At 46.6% G+C, this 25,426-nt stretch overlaps 1 protein-coding gene across 2 annotated transcripts; it reads left to right on the top strand.

Moving 5' to 3' along the window:
* The first annotated feature begins 64 nt into the window (after positions 1–64).
* On the top strand, positions 65–25,350 carry ptn (pleiotrophin). 2 transcript variants are annotated; one of them, XM_028953905.1, is made up of 5 exons: positions 65–251; positions 17,141–17,235; positions 17,331–17,504; positions 19,702–19,854; positions 24,934–25,350. In XM_028953905.1, exons 2-5 carry the CDS (start codon positions 17,142–17,144, stop codon positions 24,987–24,989), a joined length of 477 nt encoding a protein of 158 aa, XP_028809738.1. In that variant the 5' UTR covers positions 65–251; position 17,141; the 3' UTR covers positions 24,990–25,350. The 2 variants fall into 2 exon arrangements, with proteins under 2 accessions (XP_028809738.1, XP_028809737.1); XM_028953904.1 differs by having other exon boundaries at positions 69–271.
* The last annotated feature ends 76 nt before the right edge of the window (positions 25,351–25,426 follow it).

Genomic DNA, 25,426 nt, shown 5'->3' with positions numbered 1-25,426 from the left:
TGCGTCCCGCTTCTCTCTCCCTCCCTCCTGCCAAGTGGCCGTCCCTGGAGTGACCTTGTGGTAATGAGTCCCATCAAACACACACACACACAGACGGGCCCCTCCGGCTCTAAAAACACATCAGCTGCCCGGCCCCGTGGACAGGACAGACGCGAGCGACACAGGGACAGGAGGGAGGACGTGTGACGAGGGGCTGAAAGAAGGACCGAAGTGGATGAGGGGACGTCAAGTGCAGAAACACCTTCTGAAGAGTGAGTGCGAGAGTTTGAGAGTAAGTACCGCAGCCGGGCGCTTGCACGTGGTGGGAAGAGGCAGCCGGGCTCCGTGCGTTTTACCCCCCGCCACTTTCTCACAATTCTCAGGTGAAACGTGAAGTTTTTGCACGTTCTGCTCGTTCTGACGTGCGAGAACGGACTCCGGATAAACACCGGCGTTGGTTTCCCAGATGCTCCGCTCGCGGGAAACTGCCATCGCCGTTCCACGCGAACCTTTCAAAGCTCTCCTGTTGAGGGAAGTAAAAAAACTAAAAAAAAGTTCTCCGTGGCGCGTTCCACTATCTGCCACGAGCGGGTCTGTGTTTGTTTTCCCCGGGGAACGTCGGCAGAACGTGAACATGCTGCCAACCAGCCTCCAGCTTTCTCAGATCTCTGTAATAATATGCGTTTGTCTGAGGTTCTCCACGTACCTTCATCCACACACACACACACACACACACACACCACACACAACGGCCAGGCGCAGCGGGAAGGTGTGTTTGCAGGACAGACATTTTCCCAGGATGCTGTAATTTGGGTCATTCCTGACCGGAATGAGAAACTAGGGCGAAGCGCCACGGAAGCGCCCCTCTGTTTGAGGAACCTTCGGCCATCCATGTTGCCATAGTGTCGTCCAGTCTGGGTGCAGCAACTCGGCGTCCCTTCTCCGGCGGCACTCCCGCCGCGCACAAAGGCGCACATTCCTGCCGTGAATGGGAACCGGCCCGCTCATTTCCACGCGTGGTGGGCACCTAACGAGACTCGCACGGCACCGGCCCGGCGCGGCCGTATTACGCCGGAACACGCGGTGCCGCTGGAAGGGCTTCAGTGTGCATTTCTATACAGGGCCAACAGAGAGAGCCCCGAGAGGGCAGCGTCCAAAAGGAACGGGCTCCTGAAAAGCCGCGTGGCCGCGGGGAAGCGGCAGAGGCCCACAATGAGCTCCCCATTCAGACACGTCCTGGCCCCGCACACCCGTAGGACCTTCTTCAGCAGATCCATGGGAATCGGGAATGTGTGATGGCAGAGGAGGGAGGACTGCAGGTTTATTGCACCTCAGGACGGGTCTGCAGGGAATCTCTAAAGCCAGACAGAGCAGAGGATTCTGGGGGGCTTTCACGATGAGGCATCAAAACAGCAGGATCTTCTGCTTCTTCCGTTGCAGAAAGGACCTGGATGCAGGTGGAACAACCCCCTAGCTGATTGGCTGTATGTTGACCAGGATGCAGATTGACCTGATTTGCAGTGTGGCCCTCACCACAATCGATAGGTACACTAGGCAGAGAGCCTAGTGTACCTATCGATTGTAGTGAGGACCACATTGTGGTGGATCCAGGGATCGACTGGAACGGAAAGATGTAGAAGCTGCAATCTCTCAGTGAAGAGATTGTCATTGTGAAACACTGCATCACAGCGCGTGGTGACACAATGAAATGTGTCCTCTGCATTTAACCCGTCCCCCTTGGTGTTGCAGAGGGCAGCCATGACAGGCACCCGGGGAGCAGTGTGTGGGGACGATACCTTGATTCAGGGGACCTCAGTGGCCCGTTGGCGGTTGGGGATTTGAACCCGCAACTTTTTCGATTATAAGTCCATTTCCTTACCCGCTAGGTCACCAACAGCCAGATTGCCAATAAGTTGATTGAAAGTTTATGAATCATTGAAACCCACCCTGGTGTGTGAAACACTGCAGTCTCATCAATTTATTCATTTCTGCAGGAACTCAGAAGTCTGCTGATGTGACTGGTGGCATTTGTGATGCCCTTAAGATGTGGCTTCTCTCTCATTGTGTGAAGGAACCTGCTAGGTGTCCTTTCATGTTTTACTTTGCCCTGTGTGTGTGGGTGTATGGGACCCATCTGCAGCTCCTCACTGTTAAGAAACTTTTCCGTGTTTCTGAGAGATGCTTTATTTCTGCCGCAGACTGTGAGGAGAAGAAGAAAACCTCACAATGGTGTGCTCCACCATACCTGATACATCTCTACATCTGGGCGGAGAGGTGAAGTCAGAGTGGAGTGATTGTCATTGTGAAAAACTGCAGCACAGCACAACAAAACATGTCCTCTGTATTTAACCATCACCCTTGGTGAGCAGTGGCCACCATGACAGGCGCTTGGGGAGCAGCGTGTGGGGATGTGACAAGGGGACATCAGTGGCACCTTAGCGGTTTGGCGATTCGAACTGGGTCCGCTTCCTCAACCACTAGGCCAAGACAGAGAAGAGTCTAGATGAGTGTCTTCCTTGTACCTTCAGCGGTGAAGGGACCAAGCGAGCAGTACTGGAGGTGCAGTGTAGGGTATAATAAGGGCTCTGAGGTGCTGCTACATTCTGTATTAGTTGTAGAGGCCAGATGGCATTCAGAGGTAGACCCGCTAGACAGGAGTTACAGTAATCCAGTCGTGAGGTTACCACAGGGTGGCCTGTGTCGATAGATACGGACGCCTCCAGGTGATATTGCAGAGAAGGAATCTCAGCAAGCTGGAAAGATTGGTGATGTGAGTTGAGAAGGAGAGTTTATAGTTTGTTCATAGTTACTCCAAGGTTGCGTGCATTTGCAGAAGGAGAGATATGAGAGTTTTTTAGGTAGATAGCAAGATCCTGTGGTGAAGAATCTGCTAGAATGAATATTAATTGAGTTTTAGATGATGGGCTTTTGCAGAGATTTTGGAAGTGGCATGTACATCTGAGGGAGGAAAAGAGAAGATGAGTTGTGTGTCATTGGCATAGCAGTTTTAGGAGAACCCATGTGTGGAAATGACCTCACCAAATGATTTCATGTAGAGGGAGAAAAGGTGAGGACCGAGTACTGAGCACCAAGGGACACCAGCGGAGAATCTGATGTGGATCCTGACAACACACAAAACAGCTTAATATATTTCTGGAAATGACATCGTAAATAACCCCTAATGCATCCCTCTACTCATTCATCTTTCTGAAGTATTTTGTCATTGGAAAAAAAAGCTGAGAAATATTACTGGTCCAGTCCTGAAATCCTCCCTGAAATCTGTGTAGTGTTTATGAAAATTTACATTTACAGCATTTACCAGACGGCCTTTTTCCAGAGCGACTTACAATCAGTATTTACAGGGACAGTCCCCCTGGAGACCCTCAGGGACACAACGGTAGTAAGCGGGATTTGAACCTGGGTCTTCTGGTTCATAGGCGAGTGTGTTACCCGCTAGGCTACTACCACTGGATAGAAAATTAAAATCAAAGCTGGTTTCTTTATCACTTCAGCGTTAAAGGCCATTTTTCATTAAATCCCGGGTTTAATACGTTACGTCTTGCTTTGTGCAAAGGAATCGATGAAAATCAATGCAGGCCATTAAGCAGAAGGAACATGCGCCACGGGAGCATCGGGCCGCGCCGAAGCCGTGCCGCAAAGTTAAATGTCAATAGGGGCCTGATTGCGGCCGGAGCTGTAAGCCACACGTTGCACCAATCAATGTCTCTCCTGTACGACCTGCCGATTCCGCTCCAGAACCCAGTTCTCACCAAGACGATGCGGCCGCCATCGGATGAACTGGGAGGAGCTCCGGGCTGATATTGGTAAGCGAAGTGAGTCAATAATCCAGTCATTTTGATTTCGAAAGAATAAGTATTTGCGGATGGATGTCGGGGTTATTACTCAGACAGTGACCTGTGGGGAGGTCACCACAGCGTCCTGGGCAGTAGAACAGATCACGCAGGGAATCGCAATAATGCTGATGTGAAACGATGGAAAAAGGTAATAAAGGTAATGTATCCACCGGAACACGACTTCAGGCCTCCTCCATCTTCCAATTTCAGGCCCAACAGGACGGCATAGAGAAATGGGAGATGCAGCGGGGTGGAATAAGTGAATCGGCTGTAATGGTCGCTCTTTATCTGCCTCTGCTGGACTCTGGACCTGCTTTGTGCAGAATGAGTAACGTAGCTTTGATGCTGCTAAATAACACGAACGAGTGGTCCATTTTTGCAAGCTGCCTTTGTTGGTCATGCGTGAGGCATTTTTGCTGTGATATTGTGCAATTATGGGATTTGTGCATCAGTTTAATTGCATCCATTAGAATGATGCAATGTTGCTAATAACGATGCTAAAAAATGATAATTAGAACTTTTTAAATGCTGAGGGTTCTGAAAGTTCCACCGATGCCAGTTATTGTGGAGCTTATGGGAAGGATTTCTGGCTGCAGCACATGCCTTGAGGGCATCTCCAATTTACAGCATCGCCCCACCAAATAAGACGAGAGGAGGTCGCTCAGGGGAGCCCGTGGAAGAATCCAGCCTTTGTTTGCGCTTGGTGGACGTCCAGGACCGCTCGGCGCTTCCTCCAAACCTCTCACACCTTGGAGTGTAAATTTATCTTGTGGGCAGAGAGATAATGAACGCTGCACCTTGGAGACGGATATGCACTCACCCAGCTGTCTGTAAGCTGCTCGCATGGTGTTAGTTTAGCGCGCACAGGCTACTGTATACACACACACACACACACACACACACACACACTGTGCTCTCTCCTGCGATCTGTATTCCCTTCGTGATGCGATCTGAAAGACAGAGAATCATTATAAGTTTTTTTTTTTTCTCCCCCTGCAGTTTAAATTCCTCCCTCTGTAAACAGAAAGGGCTTCGCCTCTCACTTTCTATAGGGGGTTCAGGGGTGACGCCCGCTGGAGCGAATCACTTAACATTCAGCAGGAGAGCCACAGGGCCGGCGGGGAGAGCAGCGGCGGAGGAGTCTGACACCTCGCGCCTGCTTATTTCTTTATTTTATTTACATGCATATTCCACTCGCGCAACAGTCAGTGGTTCTGGGATAATTAGTCATATTCTGCCAGAATGTCTCATTCTGACTGGGACCACGAGAGGAGATGTGGCATATTCATGCAGCCGATCGACCCGCAGCAGTCACGAAAACTGTTTGCTTCGCTTGTTGCTCAAAAAAATGAGTGACACGCACAAAAATAAAAACCGTGAAAAGATTTCCAACATCAGACTTTGCTCGTTTTTGCTGCAACTCGATGCAACACCCCAGGTGGTCGGCTCCGTCTGAGGACCCCTTCTCTGGCCCGGGGCAGTAATTTGTGGTGACGCTCTGACCCGTGCAGGAGGCAGGTCTGCAGGGTGTTCCTGTACCACTTCTGCCCAGGGGAGTCTGGCTGTGTCAGGCTGGTGGTGTGGGTGTGGACAGGTTATAGACATGAGCCAAATCTCGACATCATCGAGGTAAATGATGTGTCAGAGGAATACGTCCTTACGAAAAAGGAGGCTGGCCTTCCCCAACCACGCCATAATTCACTGCAATACGAATCAACTGTGTCATTTTAATCTGCTTATTTTCAAAATTCAGGTGGCATTATATTATCTTACATAAGGATGTAGAAGGCCCAACATATGCATAGTGTATAAGTAATACAAGTAATACATTTTTATGTTCCATAATGATGCAGAGAATAAAACATTGCAGTGGTATGCACTGGTATCATCCCAGAATGGGCATTATAAGATGTTCTACGTTCCAGCATGAATATAGTATGAAACATACTATATTTTTAGTTGAGCAGAGCTGAATGCGTCAACTCCATCCGAGACCGGAGCCAAGTTCTGAATCAGCACCAACCACAGTGAAAAATTCAGGTTTAACAATCAACAAAAAAAATCACCAGAACGTAGCCGAATGTACATGAAGAGGCATAAAAATGAATGAAGAACATCCCTTGTCTTCTGGCCTCCAGGGCTGGGATGTCACATCACCTGTTAAAATGTGCACAGGGGACAGGAGAACTTAAATAAAAATGAATAAAACAAGTGAAAAGGTGCATCTACACATTAAGATTCCGACCTGCTGCTCCTGATAGGAGTCTCAGTAAATGTGGTGATGAGGAGTCTCAGTAAATGTGGCGATGAGGAGTCTGGAGTGGAGAGGAGTCTCAGTAAATGTGGTGATGAGGAGTCTGGGGTGGAGAGGAGTCTCAGTAAATGTGGTGATGAGGAGTCTGGGGTGGAGAGGAGTCTCAGTAAATGTGGCGATGAGGAGTCTGGAGTGGAGAGGAGTCTCAGTAAATGTGGTGATGAGGAGTCTGGGGTGGAGAGGAGTCTCAGTAAATGTGGTGATGAGGAGTCTCAGTAAATGTGGCGATGAGGAGTCTGGGATGGAGTAGAGTCTCAGTAAATGTGGGGATGAAGAGTCTGGGGTGGAGTTGAGTCTCAGTAAATGTGACAATGAGTCTCAGAAAAGGTGGTCATGAGGAGTCTGGGGTGGAGAGGATGTGGTGATGAAGAGCATCCTGGTTCCTGTCTCTCAGCAGCAGGCCCTCGGCTGGGGAATAAATGAGAAGACACGCTGCTGCATGCAAATAGAAGCAGGTCAGGGTGTCCATTATGGTGCAAGACAGTGTGTGTCTGCTGGTTAATGAATCATTTTAGAAGTGAAGTGAATATATATTGAGAACAGAAGACCAAATTGATTATTAAGTGCCATTTGCAGAGCTATTGGATTAACAGCATTACGTGTTGCTACCGTCACTACAGGATTTCTTTTAAAACTTTAACTCCTGTTATTCACTTTATGCCATGGAAATAAAATTATTACACATTCGGAACCCGAGACAGAACAGACATCGATGCACACTGGAACTAAGGATGTTGGAATTCAAAATCTACATAACACTGTTTCAAAACTTGGCCACTTATTCACATACGATGGTCAAACACAGAATAGCACAAAACAGGCAATCACCTCTGGGATGAAATGAGCCGTGTTTTCCCCTGGAGTCCTGGCTCTTGCCTTTCATCAGGTAATCCCATACAGTTTATCACTGAGTTTATCACTGAGCAGCCGCTGCTGTTCACAGATTCTTTAAATCTACCGTTGCGGTGCTCATTACGACCCGACGTGGAATAAAGCCGAGGTCCTGGAACGTTCCCATTCCCGTGCTCCAGCATCACTAAGCCAACATGAGGAAAAACGTATCACCAGATTCTCAACACATCGCAACATCTTACAGCTGATGTTGTGTGTAGGTTCTACTTTATTGTGAGCTTTAAGAGATTTATTAGGGCCAGATTTATCCGTAGAGCCTTTTAATGCAACCACAGAAATATATATAACAGATCTAACAGCCCTTACCAAACATAAAATACAAACGAAATAAAACCGAGCCATAAAACGAGAAGTTCGGTTCCTCAGTTCCTCACAAACGCCACCAGGCCAGCCTCCTGTGGGCCGGAGATTTATTCCGATGCAGGAGAGAGCAGGGGAGGGCAGGGGACATCCTCGGAGATAAGGCGAGCGGCATTATCAGTGTGGACCGGACTTCACAGACACTTGGGCTGTAGGTGCTTCACGCAGCAGGGCAGAAGAGATGAGATGAAATAACGGCGTTCTCGGCGAGATCTTGACTGCACGCCGCGTGTTTACCTGCGCCGCTGATTAATGGCTGCAAGGTGAAGGCAGCAGTGAATTGATTTCGTATTCGAAGCTGCGGCACATTTTTGAGAAAGTCACACGAGGGAACACATTAGTGGCCCATTATCGACCCCCATTAAAAGTCCCCTTACGCCCTTACTTCACAAAGGAAGTGCTGATATGGATACGAAGACCCCCCCTCCTGCGATGAGCTGATGGGCCGAGCTCAGTACGCGGCGCCGAGCACTAGGGGGCAATGTGTAGCTGCTCTCCTCCTCCTCCTCTTCCTCCTTGCACGTAAAAGCACCTACAAACAGTGATGCAATGATGTGGTGATCACAAGAGGTCCAAATGAAACCGGCGCACGGCAATAAAACCGGCAAAGGCAAACACCTCAGCCTTTTCCCCCCTCCTGCCTGTATTCTCCGGCAGCGAATAAATGGAGATGGAACCACGGATCAGTTGCAATTATTCTTTTTCTACCATTCCGGTGCGTGCATCTGAAATACAGACGATAATAAAGCCTACAGAGGTCTGACACCCAGGGACAAATAAATAGTCTTTGTTTGAGATATATTTCAACAGGAAAAAACGTATCCTTTTCCTTTCAGCTGGGCCGGAAGCCCCCGGAACAGAGCCGGCGGTGAGAAGAGTGGCACGAACAGGCCCCAGATCAGTGCAGCTAATTTTTTTTTTTTAATTTATGGTGCACATATGCGCGATTAAGCGAAAGCACTTTTCTGTGGGACAGACTAATGGCTTCCCGGCGACGCCCACCTCCCCAAATCTCAGCATCGGCGCCCAATGAGGCTGGAGGTTAAAACTCCAACCACCTGCTCACGCGCTCTACGGGAGGCGGCGGCGACGCAGCTTCCTCTCGCCCGGGCCGGTAATTCGAAGGGCCGCCGGGTGTCGGAAAGTTCCGGGCCTGTCCGCAGTAATGGCTGTGAAAGTGGTCTGGGATTACAGGTGGCCGCAGCTGCTGCCTGACCGCGAGGTTTACCTCGTCTCTGCGAGGGATCTCGTCTCTGCGAGCACCATGACCTGTGTGCCTGTGGACGTGCCGAGTCGTGAGCATGCAGGACCGTCCCCGTGTGCGTGGGCTTGTGTGTTATGCGTTAACGTGAGTGGAGTGGGTGTGTGTGATAGTGTGTTAACACTTGCATGTGTGTGAGAGACAGTACGTGAACCCCACATGGCAGTCCCGCTCTGTGTGTGTAACAATATGTGACTTGCTGTCTGTGTGTGTTGTGTTATCATTTGCTGTGAGGAATCACGATGCTCTGTTGTGGTTTCTTATTTCTTTTATAGACCAAAATCACATACAGTATGTCTCAACGGGCTTTGACACTTGACACTTCTGCACAAAAAACTAAAAAGCCTGCGATCGCTTTCAGTGCAGGGTTGGTAATAATTTGTCCAAGAAAGAAAAGTGCCCATCACAATGCTACGGGTCCATTTGAAGACCCCTGAAGCTGTATCCATTACGGTGTTGGTGACCCTCTGGTACGTTTCATGCTGGGTCGTCTTGTGAGAAGCTCATTGCCAGGAACCAGTATATTTCATGCTGGGTCTTACCACAAGTCATGCTTCTGCATTATTTACATTTACATTTAAGACGCCCTTATCCAGAGCAACTTACAACATGTTACCATGGATGAAGTGATCAGTTCTGGTTCACTAGGACCCCCAACTATGAATACAATCTTTTTATTCACTCTGTTGTAGTTTCTATACAGAAGTCAGACAAGAAGAAGGTTACAAGTTCATCTAAATATTCTCTAAAGAGGAAGGTCTTGAGCTGTGCTCAAGGTGCTTGAAGGTGTTCAGTGACTGAGCTGTTCTGACCTCGAGGGGAAGTTCATTCCACGCATTATGGTTCTCATGCATTCAAGCACCCAGGACTGAATACTGCACATTTTTACAGAAATTTGCATTCAAACAAAATAAACATGTGGTTAAAAACTGCTCACATCTAAAAAAGATGAGCTAAAGTGAAAATGAAGAAGCCCCAACATCAGAAACGTTCTCCCCTCTCTGTTGGACGCTGAAAGGATTGTGATAGGATCTTGTTTCTGGAGGCCCGCCTGATGTGCTGCTGACTTCTAAAACTCCCTCACCTTGATTTAATGCCGATAACACCATATCTGATGTTCGCTGACTGGATTTTCCGTTTGTGGAATATTGCTTTCAGTCAGACGTCGGCCGCAGTCCCCGGAGGAAAATGAGCAGAGACGGGAAATAAACGAGTTCTCCTCTTCCAATATCGTCACGGCCGAGGAGCGTCTTAATTCTAACCTGGGTAACCTGAACTGATCTGAGAACAGCAAATCCACTCTGTGGGACACAGCTCTCGAGGTGTGAACCTTCGCTGGTCTCACGATATGATGTGATTACGATTATTAATACCTCGATTACCGATGCATCCCATTTTCTACGTTACTTCACATGAGAGTTAAGGCCTCGTACACACGGACGTCTGAACCAGGCGTTTTTCTGGCATTCGTGGTGTCAAAGCGTTCAGCACTGGTCGGCCGCGGGTTCGGATCACATCAAATAAACGCTACGTGCAACGTTTTCTTGCCGTCAACTTCTGCCAAAATCCTGACAAATGTTAAACAGCAACGTGTGTTAAACAGCATCAGGCCAGCGGCAGTCAAACGGCAATCGAACTCAGCTACAAAGTGCAGGAACAATGTGTATGCCGTGGACGATACCTGGACTTTTTAACTAGAAAATCACCAAGCAACGTCATTATGATGTAATCGATTATGTTCTGCAATGCATCAATTTTGATGCCATTTCAAGTGAATTCTGCATTCGTGATCATATCAGTTTCTTCTATTCTCCATCAGAAACTCGTAACTATTTATCTTTTCATCAGCGCTGCTTGCTGACCACCCGCTGCTAAGAGCATCTTCTGGAGTGAGATGCTGGAGGCTGGTGATGTGCTTGGCGAGGCTCATGTCGATTATCCTTTGTGCTTCAGACGCTAAGTGGCTCTTCTCTTCGAATTTTTGGTTTCAATGAATCTCTCCAAGCCACAAAATGGGCTGCTTCTATAGGTCCCTGCATCTTCTACATTTTTTAAAATAGAAATCATTAAGGCAGCAAATTAAGAGTGAAGGTAAGACAGATGGCTTCATAAATGAACCCCTGTTTCTGTTCCAGAATGAGACAAAAGCAACAAGCAGACACGCTGTAGCAGCGAGTCCCCGGCCACTCTGAGTGGGTGGATGAGATTTAGATGTAAGTGTAGTCACAGAAACCGGGAATAGGCCGAGGCTAATGAGGACAACCTGAAGTATATGGGCTGTGGTGTAGAAGAACATCTTCATTTCATAATTAATTTAGCAGTGTCTCAGATCAAGGAAAAATGTGCTACATGCACATCTACATACCAATCAACCGTAACATTATTAGACAGTTAGACCTCTGAAGGTATCCATGGATGCCCAGTGGGGTAATATCTGGAGAATCTGGAGGACAACCATCACTCTGATCTGCCACAAAATTAGCACCAGACAGATTATCCAGCCAAGGCTCATTGATGGACATGTGGAGTGCAACAGAAGAGCTAATGCTCAGATCACTGAAGATCTATGACAAAATATCTTCATCAACAAACCTTGAAACAAACGCAATGAAAAAGCTGTTCATGTGATGATAACTATAACGAAACACATCCTGTCATATTGTTGACGAGTAAAAGTGAGACTAAAAATGGATTACAAAATAAAAACTAGACTAAAATATCTCTGTATTTTGGTTCACGGAAATGAGACAAGAATTTATTTCCTGTTTGCATTATTTTATTGCGATTTCGGCCTCCTGTATCTCCCATCCGGTCGCATAGATGACATCACTTGCGCATTATGCAATCGCGCAATAATATGTTTTCAGGATGCTTGTGGTGGATTAGCAGATGGCTGGGAGAAAATGATGAAGCGATTTTTGGATGCACTATGTGCACTATGCACTACTGGGTTAAATAAAATTGCATTACTAAACTAAGAGATTTAAAATAAAAATTTGACTAAAATGTCATCAGTTCTTGTTGACTAAAACTAGACTAAAATAGTAATGGATTTCTCTGACTTAAATGTACATTTACATTGAAAGAAAAGTAGTAATTAGCCTTTGCTGTCACTAGGGCTGCCACAAATGATTATTTTGATAGTCAACTAGTCACCTATAATTGTTGAGATTTGTAGCAAAATCAGGTCATGCTTAAATTAAAAGTAATGTAGGTGCTCTTAAATAATAATCATTAGCGTACAGCTAATTATTCCAGAAATAATGATACCAGAGATGGTCTTACAAAACCAACAAAATAAATAAACAAATAAACAAACAATGCATTGCATAAAGGTCCCCTATTATGAAAATGACACTTTGTGACATTATTTAATATTAATCCGAGTTTCCCTAGCCTGTCTATGGTCCTGCAGTGGCCAGAAATTGAGTGCTTTGCCATTCAGAGAGCCGCAGCTCAGACGGTCAGATCTGGACTTTGTCCCCTTATGACATCATTAGGGGAAAGGTTACCTCCCATTTCTCATGCTTTTTCCGCCCAGAGAATTTCCCACCCCTCTCCTAAAAGAGGAATTGCACTGACTGTCATCGCTTGAAACCATGGATAGCATTGCAGTTGCTCAGTGATTGGATGTAAAAGTGAGCACAGATGTATTTTTTTTAGTTCAGTCACGCTAGACTGAAGAACCAGTGGGATCATTTAATTTTTTCGCAGCACATGACATTGTGCAGAACTAAAGTGGCTGTAATTCTGCACCAAGGCTAAACTTCAGAAAGAGACTTCAGATACAGTATAAGGGGACACTAAGACCTTTAAATTAGCCCTAGCTATTGTAAAGATGATAAAGGCTAACGATACAATCATTGATAGTCACAGCTTTAACAATGCATTTTTACAATTTGCATAAAAAATTTACTTTGACTATACAAATATTTCATTTATCATGTTGTATGTTTTGTCTTATTGAGGTGTTGTGGGGAGCCATTCATCATTGCCGACCATCTGCTGGCCTCGGGCGGATGCTGAAAGCCCACATTACCCGGGCAACTCCTGCACATGGCAGAGCGATTCGGCAAGCCTCGGTATCTCCCCGCCCGGTCCCGGCGATGGAGGGGGAGATACGTAATGAGGGAGGGAGACAGGCAGAGCAGAGAGCATGAAAAACAGATAGTGAGATACTTCAATTAAAAGGCAGCCGCCGCCATCCACGCTGCATGCAAAGAGCTTTTCTCCCCGACACACTTTAATGAACAAGCATCCCAAGGTGCTTTCAACTGCTTCAGTGGAAAAATGAATAGGCTGATTTATTCAGGAAAGCCGGCATAAACTGGAGCATTCTGAGAATGGATTTGTAAAGCGAGCTGGGGAGGAGGATGACAGAAAACCGTCCCTTGTCACCACTTTTCTTGGGGGGTCTGTTAGCGGATCTAAATGAAACGAATGCTGCAGAGTCTCCTATAATCAGGGTGCAGGTCCTGCTGGAATGAAAGGACAGGCCTAAGGTGAAAACGGCGCTTTACAGTACATGCAGGATGGTCCTGTGTTGTGAGTGTGGGTGTGTATCATCCATAATTGGGCCGGAAAAGTTGGGCCCAACCCGGCCTGAGCCCAACCCGACACGATAAGTGTAGCTTTTTAAAAGCCTGGCAACCTTTACATGTGCTATGAGTGCTAGACTAAGCGGGAGAGGAAATGTGCAGGGAAATAAGTCGTTTTAAAACATAATCATCGCAGTCTAGCCTCCATTTCTCCTCCTCAGCATCCATTTTCACACCTCTCTTGCGATAAATAAAACTCATCACCTGTGTCACGGCTGTCTGGCATGGCGATTCAGGTGATCTGAAATGATTTGACGATCAAGAAGGACGCATTCGTACGACGTCACGAGACAGGGGTTTAATCTGTGATGAACATGACAGGGGAGACATCTGGTAACAAGTGAACAGGTAACATGTAACAAAGACCCGACAGTGAACAGACACGAACAGGGCAGCTTTATACCATCAGACACAGGTGAACACGATTAGGAAACATTACACATGACTAAAGTTCGGACGTAACCCCTTCCGGACCGGATCATGACAACCTGATGATGGTTGCAAATCAAATTAACATTTAGTAACATTTAGCAAAACAAATTTACAACATGCAAAACACAGTTACTAATCACCGAAACAAATTAGCAAGCAATGAATCAATGGACAGGATAGGTACAATAGACTGGAAGTTCGTGTTTGCTGACCGATCATTTACCACACAAAATAAATGAACACACATCAAAGTCTCAGAGCTACTTTACTCCCACTATAATGGACCAATGGACTTGTGGACCAATGGACTTAATGGACCGTTGCAGGAAGAGGCTTGGTGGAGTTCTCGGACAGTCTGCTCATTATCAGGGCCGAATTCAATTCTACCTTTTCCCATAAAGACAAGATTCCTTTATTTGAAATTGGAATAAAAAACGATCCTCCTGTAGCCTAGGTTCTCAAATTTTGGCACACACGGTGGTACACAATTTGTAGATATTCATTATTCTTTAGTTTTGGATTGAAGGAGATGCTTTCATAATTTGCCATTGGTATGTCCGGCTGATCTTATCTCCCCGACCTCACAGTCTTAACATGTTTTTTCAGCAGAGGAACCAGGCGAAACTGTGAAAGAACCAGCTGGTTTACAGGGCAACATGCTTAATCCCACCCTGCAGGAGTGAATAGTTTATTCTCAGATGGTATTTCGGGGGAAAACGGGCCGTTTGCTTGTTCAGACCTAAAAAAAAACACACAAAAAACGGTGCATTTATCTTCCTTTACCATCTATGCATAATTTAATCCGGTCGGGTTTTCTGAAATGGGGGATTTGTAACAGGAACAGGCCATTGCAGGGCCGAGTCGGGAGCCTGCGGGCGACGAGAAAACATGAGATTTCGATTTTGCCGCGGCCAGTGCTAAGCACAGGCATGTGTTTGCATACAATCATCCATTCATCGCAAGATCCCCCCCTCCCTCCTTCCTCCGCATGCATTTCTTTTCTCAGAAACGAGGACGGGTGGGAAATCGCGAGTCCATGCTGAGAACTGCCCTGGGTCCTGTTCTCGGCTCACAATGCGCTGTAATTAAAGCGCAGCATTCGCCTGCCGCAATGTAGATAACGTGGAACATCAAAGCCGCCGCCGTGTCGCAGCCTGCATTGTCTTCTGCATCATTACGCTTCATGGAAATGCACCCCAGACCGGAGATCTAGTCTGTTCGTGTCTTATGGACATTCATTAAGATCCAGGCATCTGCACATACTTGCCCGCGTCCTGTAATGGAACGAGTCCGGAGGCCCGAAGCCACCGGCCATCGGAAGCAGAGAAGCGGAGACTCTTCAGCAATTAAAACGAGAATCTGTTGACAAATAAAAGCGCGGAAGACAGAGGGACACGCCCCCCCCGGGGACAGTCTGATGCCTGTGGCCAGAGGTAATTATGAAAAATGCATGAGCTGCCGGCGCTATCATGCCCCAGGTCTGTGCTCTTTACTCCGAGCCTTCCATTATGCATGGTGTTGGCACTGCAGGAGGCAAACTGCTTATAAGAGCCAGAAGAAGGGACTCGCGGTAAATATTTGATGGACACAAACGTTGCTCCGGCGCCTGGGAGGCATGGTGCAGCGCCCCTTGACTGCCGCGGCAGGACCAGCATCCATAAGCAGGCGCCTGGGAAGCCGTCCGTCTTGCCCCTCCTACGCCTTAACCGCTCATGAATCTTTAAACGGGGGCCCGACAGGGACGGGGACACTGATAACATAAGAGTGTCTGCCTATTTTCTTCTTGAATAAACTCCTGGTAAACCGTCAGTATGGCACAGTTCTGCTCCGGCTTACAGTCTGTCGTGATCAGTTTCTCACGGTCGGCCATGTTTCTGGTTTACATGATGCCGGAATATCAAATTACCGTAATATAGGGCTGTAAATGCAAGTGCACCCCCTTATATCAACACACTACTATCTTGCTACACTCCCTCTCAGATCTACAAACGAAACGAGACAGAAAATTCCCTCTTCACGGGGTCTCCGATACCAATCTTAACAATTCCCTGCACGTTCAATTCTTGACAAGTTCAGCCTTATCAGGGCTCTCAGTTTTGTAACTTAAAATCTATAGAATCCGAAGGAGAATTTCTGGAATTTTCCAAGTGTTACACATGACTCAACGCAGGAAGGTTCTTTTACGTGGACTGTTCAGTGGTCTTTTCAGCAGTATTATGGTCAAGCTGCTCACGCTTTAAGATGGTAAGTTTGATGGTATTAATATGTTGGTATTAATTTGTCTTGCTCCATGCACTTTACATGCTAATGATGTGCTTTGCTCGCATTGAAATATAACTATGTATGGAATATAAAGTCGATCTGTGATGTTCTCCATTAATTAGCACATTGCCATTCAATTCTTAATGGCAATAAAGTACTACTGCAGACCAGAGAGTGTTAATGCAGTTTTATTCTCTTCTTGTGGCAGAACAATATCAACGTGATCGTTTCTCTTGTGGAAACCATTAGAGTACGGCAAAAAAAAAAGGGATTATCTGTGAAACATGAACGTGACGGGAACTGGTTGATCGTCAGATTTGTGTCCACGAGGTGGGCAGTTCAGACCATTGTCTCTGATGGACAATAACGATGAATTTGATCTAAACTGCAAGTGCAGCAGGGCGGACATGTTGAGCTGAAACCCTCTGACAAGAAAGGCAGCAATGGGACTCATTATGGATGCCCTAATGAAGACTGAGAGTTTTCTCTGCTCTATTAATAAGAGCTGGATAATTAATAATAGAACGCAGGGGTGGGTGGGGGGGGGGGGGGGGGGGGGTGGTGTTTGCCCTTTTCCTGAAATGCATTTGTAATTCTGTCTGTCTTGTGTTCCGCGCAACACCGGACAGCTAAAAATACCAATCCACAAGTTTCAGTGTCTAAAAAAATCTAAATTGCCCATATTTTGGGATGTCCCAGGCAACTCGGGACCTACCAAGAACAGAAAAGCGGCATTTTTTGGTGAAAACCTCCAAACTGAACTATAACCTACAAGAAATCCTATTATACAGACAAGACTGTAGAACAACAGCGTGTTTAAGAAGAGATACGGCCTGAACGAGAAACAACAAAGTTCAGAATCTGGCCTTTTGCAATCAATGCAGAACCAAAAACTACAGAGCTGAAGGTGGTACAGTGTGGGGAAGGAGATAAAAAGCGTCTGATCTCTCCCAGGATGCAGCCCACTCTGCACTGGTAACCAGGACGCCCGATCTCATCATTTGGCATGGTCCACTTTGCCGTGTGGGTTTTTTTGCCGTCTGTTTTCACAGCTGTGCTCCGCTATGTGTCATACAGTCCACTAGCGGATCTTCTCGAAAGGGGAACGGGGGAGTAGAGTCTGAGTACATTGAGTACGTTTTTTTTTTTTTTTTTTTATGCATTCCAGCATGGACACACAGCAGAACTGGGCGTGGCTCACTGTGTTTGGACTCCTGGTCCTGACCATGGCAGTGTCCGAGGGTGGAAAAGTGGAGAAACCGGGTGAGAAACATGCATGCACAGTCCGTGGTCTGATCTTGAAAAACCACAGAAGCTCAGCAGGCAAGAACCATTCTGTTCTGTTCCGCCTGCCGCAGGTAAGAAGGAGCGCAAGTCGGACTGCGGCGAGTGGCAGTGGAGCGTGTGCGTGGCACACGAGGGCGACTGCGGCCTGGGCACCAGGGAGGGCACCCGTGGCGGCGCCGACTGCAAGCAGACCATCAAGACGCAGCGCTGCAAGATCCCCTGCAACTGGAAGAAGCAGTTTGGAGGTCAGTAGATGTACCAGGAGCCCACGGAGACAATCAGTAATTTACAGGGACACTCAGGGTTAAGTGTCTTGCTCAGGGACACAATGGTAGTCAGTGGGGTGTGAACCTGGGTACATAGGCAGGCTGTAATTGGATGAATGTAAATTAAATATTTGTTCATGATGATTCATAAGCGGTACATAAGTGGTACATATTTTGGGGGTCCTTTGCATTATAAATTAATAAAAAAATATATACATTTTTTTCAATATTTCCCAATGTTTTTGTGCATTTCTAACACAACTACATCCAGTTAACACTTCCTTTATGCTTTATGCTATAATAATAACAAACATTGTTGACAGATTCAAGCCCTTTGCTCCAATTTGCTTCAAGTTGGTTTGCCTTTTACAATATATTTGCCCAGTATAACTGAAGACAATCTAAAAACGATTAGAGTTATTCAAGTTATTAGAGTGCCTGCTGCTTTAGTACATGTATATGTTTAAACGACAAAGTTCAGAGCTGATCCGGGAGCTGACGCCAGTATCCCACTCTGATCCCAGAGTGAGTCCTACCTCTTACGACTTATTTCGAATGCCTATCCACCGGATTAGACTCAGTGCCATACAAGGCAATTCCTGTCACTGCTGTCCCACAATGCCCCTCTCCCCGTTCTCGCGCTTCACCGCCCGGTGGAATGAACGATGTTGTGTCTCTGCATCCCCAGACAGCGCCCTCGTCATGTGCGCTCAAAGTTTAATGAGCTGCATGTTCCTGTGTGTCTGGGGGCGTGAAGATCCGGGTTCTGCGTTGGTCTGCATGTCTGCATAATCAGACGAATGACACAACATCACTGCGAAGTCGTCGGTGGTGGGTCTCATCACCAACGGCGCCGTGGAAACGTACAAGGAGGGGGTCAGCACCCTGATACAGGGATCAACTGACAGTGGACTTCGGGTGGAGTACACATCACCATCAGCGGTGCTACTGTGGAGAGAGTCAGCAGATCACGGATCCCTCGCATCCTCAGAACTCTCAATAACGCTGCCAATTTGGCAGTAACCTACGGTGACCCAGAAGGGTCAATTCAAATGCAAAAGCCACAATGGAAAGGCAGGGCAAACCATGAAAAACCAGGGAAAACCAAAAACCATTTTATTATTATTGTATTATTATTAATGTTTACCTATATTGTTTGAGAGGCAAGACGTGACAATAAAAGCCACTTGATTTGATGTGAGCAGAGGTGCTCCCTCCCGGAGGAACAGAGGCGTTGTCACCATCGTACCGGTGCCATCAGTCCTCAGATCCAGAACCCAGCAGGTAGCAGACAGCTCTTTGTCTGGGGTCCAGATAAACAGGAGGGAGTGACAGGCAGAAGGAGGGAGCGAATGGGGAACCTGCGGCCAGCAGGTAGATAAAAGACACAATCACAATCAGAGACATTTGGGAGGAGAGGCCATTGATGCCATTTAGCCTGTTTGAATAGCGCCGCCTGTTCCAACGTGACGTCTAGGGGACGAGGAGAAAATCTGGGGACAAGACGCAACACAAAGCGGTCACGATTCTGCCGCAGGCGGTGGGATTTCATTCCAATTTGGCCTTTTCTCCTTCCAGCCTTTGATGTGGGCCGGGGGGGCAGGGCTGGCAGTTAGGAGGCTGTTTCACGTTTCACCGCTTGAATGACGCCATGTCACCGTGTCATGCCAGCTGAGGGGCTCTGTTCTTTTCTCCACCCACCCAGCCACGATGGCACAGTGGACTGGACATGGACATTTCTCATTTCAATTCTGCTTGTGTGTTAACACTTTTGGAAGATCTGCAATGTTTCATATGTTTTATAAAAATCTGAATAATAAGTCAGTACAGTACTCCTCAATGGGCTTTGAAAGGGCAAACAGTTGACGCCCCCCACACTTGACCCTTCTGCACACACGGAAAAACTATACTGAAAAACTCTAGGAGAGAGAAAAAAAAGAAAGGAGGAAACGTTGGGAAGGAGTAGAGAGGGACCCCCTTCCAGGGTAGAGTAAGTTTTAGTTTTAGTTTAAATTCAGAGCGATTCATGTAAATTCACACACACACATAAACACATTTATACATATATTGTATAATGAAGGGTAATCCTTTAAGTCCTTGAAGATGAGAGCAGCTCACGTCAGACACACCAAACAGTAAAAATGCAAATATCTCTCCACTCCTGTCGTGGCTCCAGGTGACTGTAAGTACGAGTTCAAAGCGTGGGGCGAGTGCGACCTGTCGACCGGCAGGAAGAACCGGACAGGCGTGCTGAAACGGGCCCTCATGGACGCCGCGTGCAAGGAGACCGTCAGCATCACCAAGCCCTGTGGCAGGACCAAGGTCCAAGGTGAGAAGTGAGAGTGGACTAACCTAAATCTATCTTTTTTAACCTTCTGAAATATTATTCTGATTAAGTGATGAAATCAGACTCAAAGTCCAAATCCTGTTTGGCATCTGCACTGTCAATTGGCGTCATGTTCTCATGTTCAGTAACTGCGAATGTTCGCGTTCAGCCTGTAATGATCCTTATCAGCCCACTAAGGATCAGTGGAAGGTGATTAAGGACGGGCTGGAGTGAAAACGGACAGGCGTGCTAACCAGTGCTGGTCCAATTAACTGTGAAAGCAAATAGATGTGGACTTGCCGTTATGGTAATGGTCCATTACCATGGTACAATCTCCAAAGTGGAGTATTGATCACAACGATATTTAATCTCTCGGCCAACAAGTTTAATTTTGCCCTAAATTTAGCCCTTTATAGACAGATGGACTTTATTGTCATTTAGATTTGAACATGGTAAAGCAGGGCCGGCAGGAGCGACGCCAGAGGCCGGCAGGGGCAACAATCCACGGAGACGGAGGGTGGGATCTGTACAGAGTCTATGGTGCTTCTGTAGAAAGTGGTGAGGAAGCTGCAGCCGAGCTTTGATGTGCCGAGACCAGGTCTTTGATGTGCACTCCCAGGAACTTGGTGCTTTTGACCACCTCTTCTTCCGTGCTGTTAATGAGGAGTGCTGTGTGTGTCTGGGCTGGATTCTTCTGATGTTGACGACGGTTTCTTTTGTCTTTTTTTCGACCCTCAGGCTGTCCGCCATGTGCCTCTTCTTCTGTCTGTGTAATGAAACCTAAAGCAGCCAGTTTGATGATTAAATGCGGCAGAATGATTGTGTTAAATAGCAACACAGCAGCGTTTTCCCCTCCAGATGCTCCAAACTGCATCATCTGGTTATTAGTGGAAGAGGTGGTCCAGCCCAACAATTTTTTTTTTAAAGATGCCACAACGTGTCCATATCCGGCTCAAAATCTTGATTTTACTCATTCATTTGTCCTAGACGCGTAGACCACTGGAAGTGAATTTAAAGTCATGCAGAGCCAATCAATCATTCAAGTCAATCGATGACATCATTCACTGTCAACATCTAATTTGAAAGCTGCTTAACGAAAAATGCTCTCCAAAAGAGCAGTATTCACCATTCTCTTCTTCACCTTCCAACATCTGCTGTGGCGTTTCTTGCCTACTGTTGATGTATTTACAGCATTTAACATGCGAGCATGAGAACACCATTCAGCATGTATAAGCAATACGATTAGTATTTAATTCTGCTATGAAGTAAGTATATGCTGTACGTTAATTGACTGTATAATGAGGATCAGGCATTAGTGAAGAGCTAGTGCGATGCTTTCTGTCGTGTTAGGGATCGAAAGACTCCTGAAATCACATCTGACAGTTATCCCCTCCCAGGCAGATGTGCGAGCTTGAATCAGGCCGCACACATGATCAGATTTTTTAGTTTTTGATCAAAAGGCGTACAGTATCGCGACCCGCTTCTAGTCCACACTTCAGTTTGTTGTAAAATTGATTTAGATTATGATTTTCAGAGGCAATTATGTTTTTCAAACTATGTTCCACAACACAACAGACACACGTTCAGTATTCCAGATCAGCAAGCTCTTTAATTAATGTTCAGGTCTGTTTGGAATGTTAAAACGCTGAAAATCCTGGTGGATGGTGTTGGCTGGTGATTCTGTGGGCGTGACCAGGGTGTGTCGCTGACTGGTTGACTGATGTTGATCCTCCATGTGGTGAAATGAGATCAATTTCACTTTAACATGTGTGTGGTTGGGTGATGGGATTTGTCTTCAGATGTGTGGGTGATTGACAGGTCCTGAGGACAGAAATCTCCCACATAAGACCAATTAAGCCTATTAACATGTCACATTAAAGGACAGCCCATGTACCCATTTCAGTAATGACACGATTAGGATTTATTTCTTCTGGTCTATATTGAGAAATGGGGTAAAATGTTTGGCAACTAAATTTCTTCTGGTCTATATTGAGAAATTGGGTAAAATGTTTGTCTGCTAAATAAAGTAAAGTAAAGTAAAGTAAAGTAAAGGGACATGATGGTAGTAAGTGGGATTTGAACCCTCATACTGTTATTCAGGCAGTTTTAGGTGTTTTCACATCCAGAACCTTCTCATAAGAGACTATAATGAAGGTCATGGGTTTTTTTGCCAGTGTGAACTGAAACCAGCTGAGAAGATCGTCTGAGAAGATGTGAGCTGTGAGCATCACCCTGAAGATGTGAAGAATGTTGTTTCCGCTGTAAATTGTAAAAGAATGAGGTTACGGTTTTATTTTCTTGATCTGGTTGTTGCTGTCATCTTCACACAAGCATGGATCCAGCATTGAAGAGTCCGAGTTTTTGCTGTTGAGATGTTTTTCTCATCGAAAAGAAGACACGCATGAACACAGCGTAATCGTTTCCTGTTGCAGTTGGAAATCCCTAAAAATCAACAGATCATCTCAAGATACTAAAGCAGCAGTAATTGAGCTTACCACAGACAAAAGAAACGAACAAAATGAAAATTAAAGCACAAAGCACATGACCTAGACCCAGCACCTCTTTACTCTTGAAGAGCTCCAGGTTAATATCAGCATCAATAAAGCACATGTGGGTGATCAGGCGCATTACATTCTATTCCTGCAGCAGCAGTTCGTGTTTGATAGGGAGATAAACTCTGATCTGAGGTCAGGTGTGCTGGTAAACAGGCGGGTGGAGACTGGGCCCATCTCACCCAGCAGCCTTTGCAAGTCTGAGCAGCTGGTGGGATAGGTTTCCCCTGACTACGGCGCCCTGGACGCGACGTGCGCTGACATTCAGGCGGAGACAATGAGGAGAAGCAGTCTGAAGGGCCCTCGAGTGCCAAGGGTCACCAAGAGCACCGGCGCTGCGGTGGAGAGGGAACGGAACAGCACAATGGCAGGGTGATGAGGAGCTGTGGTCACCAACGCTTATCACTACAGTCCTTTTCCTCTCCCCTTTCCCTCCTTTCTTTGCTGGAAAGACCTGCTGTGTGGCACCACATGAAAGGATGCTGGGAGGAGGTGGCATTCAAACACTCAAAGGGTCTGATTTGGTTTATACTGAAGAGTCATTTCTTTCAGAGAACGTTTTTTTTTTTCTGAGCCCAGTGTCCTAACAGAGGAACACTGTGAATATGAATAATCTCCACTCCAGGGAGCCCGGGCACCACCAGCGGCCCACACACCACAGTTGACTGTGCCGTTTCTTAGCATAAACGTGTCCACTTGTGAAAGGTCCGCAGTTGAAAGTGCCATTATAAGCATGTTTAAGCATGGAGAAATTAGCGCGAACAGTAGACACCGAGGTAATAGTTTACTACCTGCCAATTATGAGAGATTATGCGGAAGCGCCACTAGATGGAGATTCTGCCTCACTGTGAAAACGAATTGGCAGCAGGAAAAGAAACGCAATTCCCGCTTCGGAAATTCTAGTCGCAATGGTCCACTGGGCATCCTTTATTACATTTGTTCCGTAAATGCACAGTCAGCTTCTCCGGAGGAAAATAATCGTAGCTCTCGCTCCGCCACGATTTTTAATTCAGCGGAGGGTGCGGAACGTTCAGCGCTATCGAGTAGCTGAGGGCCACCGCAGGGCCGCGGCCGAACTCCTGTTCTTAGGTGTAGCTGAACGGCTAAATCCTCGGCTGCCGGGGATGATTATGTAAGTGGATTTGCAGCGCAAACAATGCATGAATTAAGCTTAATCCGGCCACTTTATATTCCGGCGCCGTACTGACGGTGGCCATTACCCATCTTCCCCGGCATGTGCATGAATAATTCAGCCGGGCTACATTAAAAGTTTCTTCTCTCCTGAAAGTCGGTGGGGGCCGCGGCGCGAGGGGTGGGTGTAATTGGGGTGGATGGGCCTTCGTTTCCACGACAAGCAGGAACTTGTTTGAGTTCCGGTACACGGATTATCAGGTAAAATATGCTGCTGATTGGATGACCGGCGCATGCCTTTTCTGTGTCCCATGGTACAATACGCAGGTTGTCCCTGACGTAACCTGCAGGTGTGGTTTGAAACACACACACACACACACACACACACTGTTCAGCGTACTGAGGAGGACGTTACGGGCTTTAGTTCCTGACGAAGTACCAGGTAGTACATCCAGTACTGCTCACCTGGTCCCTCCATCTCTGAAGGTAAAAGGAAGACGCTCATCTAGACTCTTCTCCATCTTGGCCCCTCGGTTGTGGAATGAACTTCCCCTCGAGGTCAGAACAGCTCAGTCACTGAGCACCTTCAAACGGCAGCTCAAGACCTTCCTCTTTAAAGAATATTTAGATGAACTTGTAACCTTCTTCTTGTTGAACTTGTGTACAGAATCTACAACAGAGTGAATAAAAAGATTGTATTCATAGTCGGGGTCCTAGTGAACCAGAATTGATCTCTTCATCGATGGTAACTTGAAAGCACGTCGTAATTCGCTCTGGATAAGGGCGTCTGCCAAATGCCGTAAATGTAAATGTAGGGCGCGCTGTGCTACAGCGATAACGGAAATCTCGCATTCCCCACGCTGATGCGACCTGATCCAGTCCAACAATCACTGAGCACTTTTCCTCTTCGGTGCTCCGGTGTTGCGATTAACGTTTTTTTTCAGCTGCAGCCGCTCCGAACGCTTTTCTTTGTTAGGGTTTTTCTATGGCTAATGTTTTATTGGACTGATGGTAGCATTGCTACCAAAACACACCTCCGGCTGTGGTCTTATCAAATGAGTTCGACCAGACGGAAACAACGGGCACACCTGAGGATTTTGACTATTAAAGTTAGCATTTAAATCAGATGTTGTCTTTCCGCTGAATGTATTCTGTAATTGTGGGGTGGTCACATACGACCAACAGGACCTTCTATAGTAAAGTATCTTGATAAGCGCTCTTGCGCCACACAAGCCGTCGAAAAGAATGGCTTTCAGAGCAAAGCGCAGCCCATGCCACGTTCGGTCTGAGAATGGCTGTAGGTATGCCATGACAGGTTGAAAACCTGTAAATAAACACAGCGTTGATCCTTTTTTTTTTTGAGTTTTCACATAAATCGCGCTTCGCTTCTTTTTTCCAGACTCCAAGAAGCCGAAGAGAGACGGCAGAAAGAAGGAGCGCACGACTACAGACTAGTGCAGGCCCAGCTTGCCTTTATCTTCAGCCTTCTTTCTCCTCCTCCTCCTCCTCCTCCTCTAGGTGGACCAGGTCAGAGAATCGAGAGCCGTTCTAGTGAAAAGAACATTTATTGCTCCTTGTACCGTCTGAAGCTGTGCTGTCCTGTCCTGTCGCTTTGAGAGCATAATGTGGTTCATACTAAACAGCCTAACATGTAAAACACAGCAGGGCTTGAGTTCTACTTTAACAACTGATGGTGTTTCCATCAGTGTAGGAAATTACAGCTCATAAATGGTAATGGTGTTTGAGTTTTAATACCCGCCGCTTTTACTGAATGTGAAGCCTGTTGCGTAGAAAAATAAAGGAAAAATTGCACATACCTTGTCGACATGTGTGGTATTTATTACACATTTTTGTATGCTAGTGTAGTAATTATTGGCTTTGGTATCGGAAAT

Source organism: Denticeps clupeoides, chromosome 15 (assembly GCF_900700375.1).
Source record: "Denticeps clupeoides chromosome 15, fDenClu1.1, whole genome shotgun sequence".
NCBI lineage: Eukaryota > Metazoa > Chordata > Actinopteri > Clupeiformes > Denticipitidae > Denticeps > Denticeps clupeoides.
The sequence above is the reverse complement of the archived record's forward strand: the minus strand, read 5'-3'. Positions and strand labels throughout refer to the sequence as shown.

What these genes read in the sequence shown, in the direction of transcription:
- ptn (XM_028953905.1), top strand. Translation starts at nt 17,142, where the DNA reads ATGGACACACAGCAGAACTGGGCGTGGCTCACTGTGTTTGGACTCCTG. An exon ending in CTGGAAGAAGCAGTTTGGAG is followed by an intron (nt 17,505 to 19,701) that starts GTCAGTAGATGT and finishes TCGTGGCTCCAG; the next exon opens with GTGACTGTAAGTACGAGTTC. An exon ending in TGGCAGGACCAAGGTCCAAG is followed by an intron (nt 19,855 to 24,933) that starts GTGAGAAGTGAG and finishes TCTTTTTTCCAG; the next exon opens with ACTCCAAGAAGCCGAAGAGA.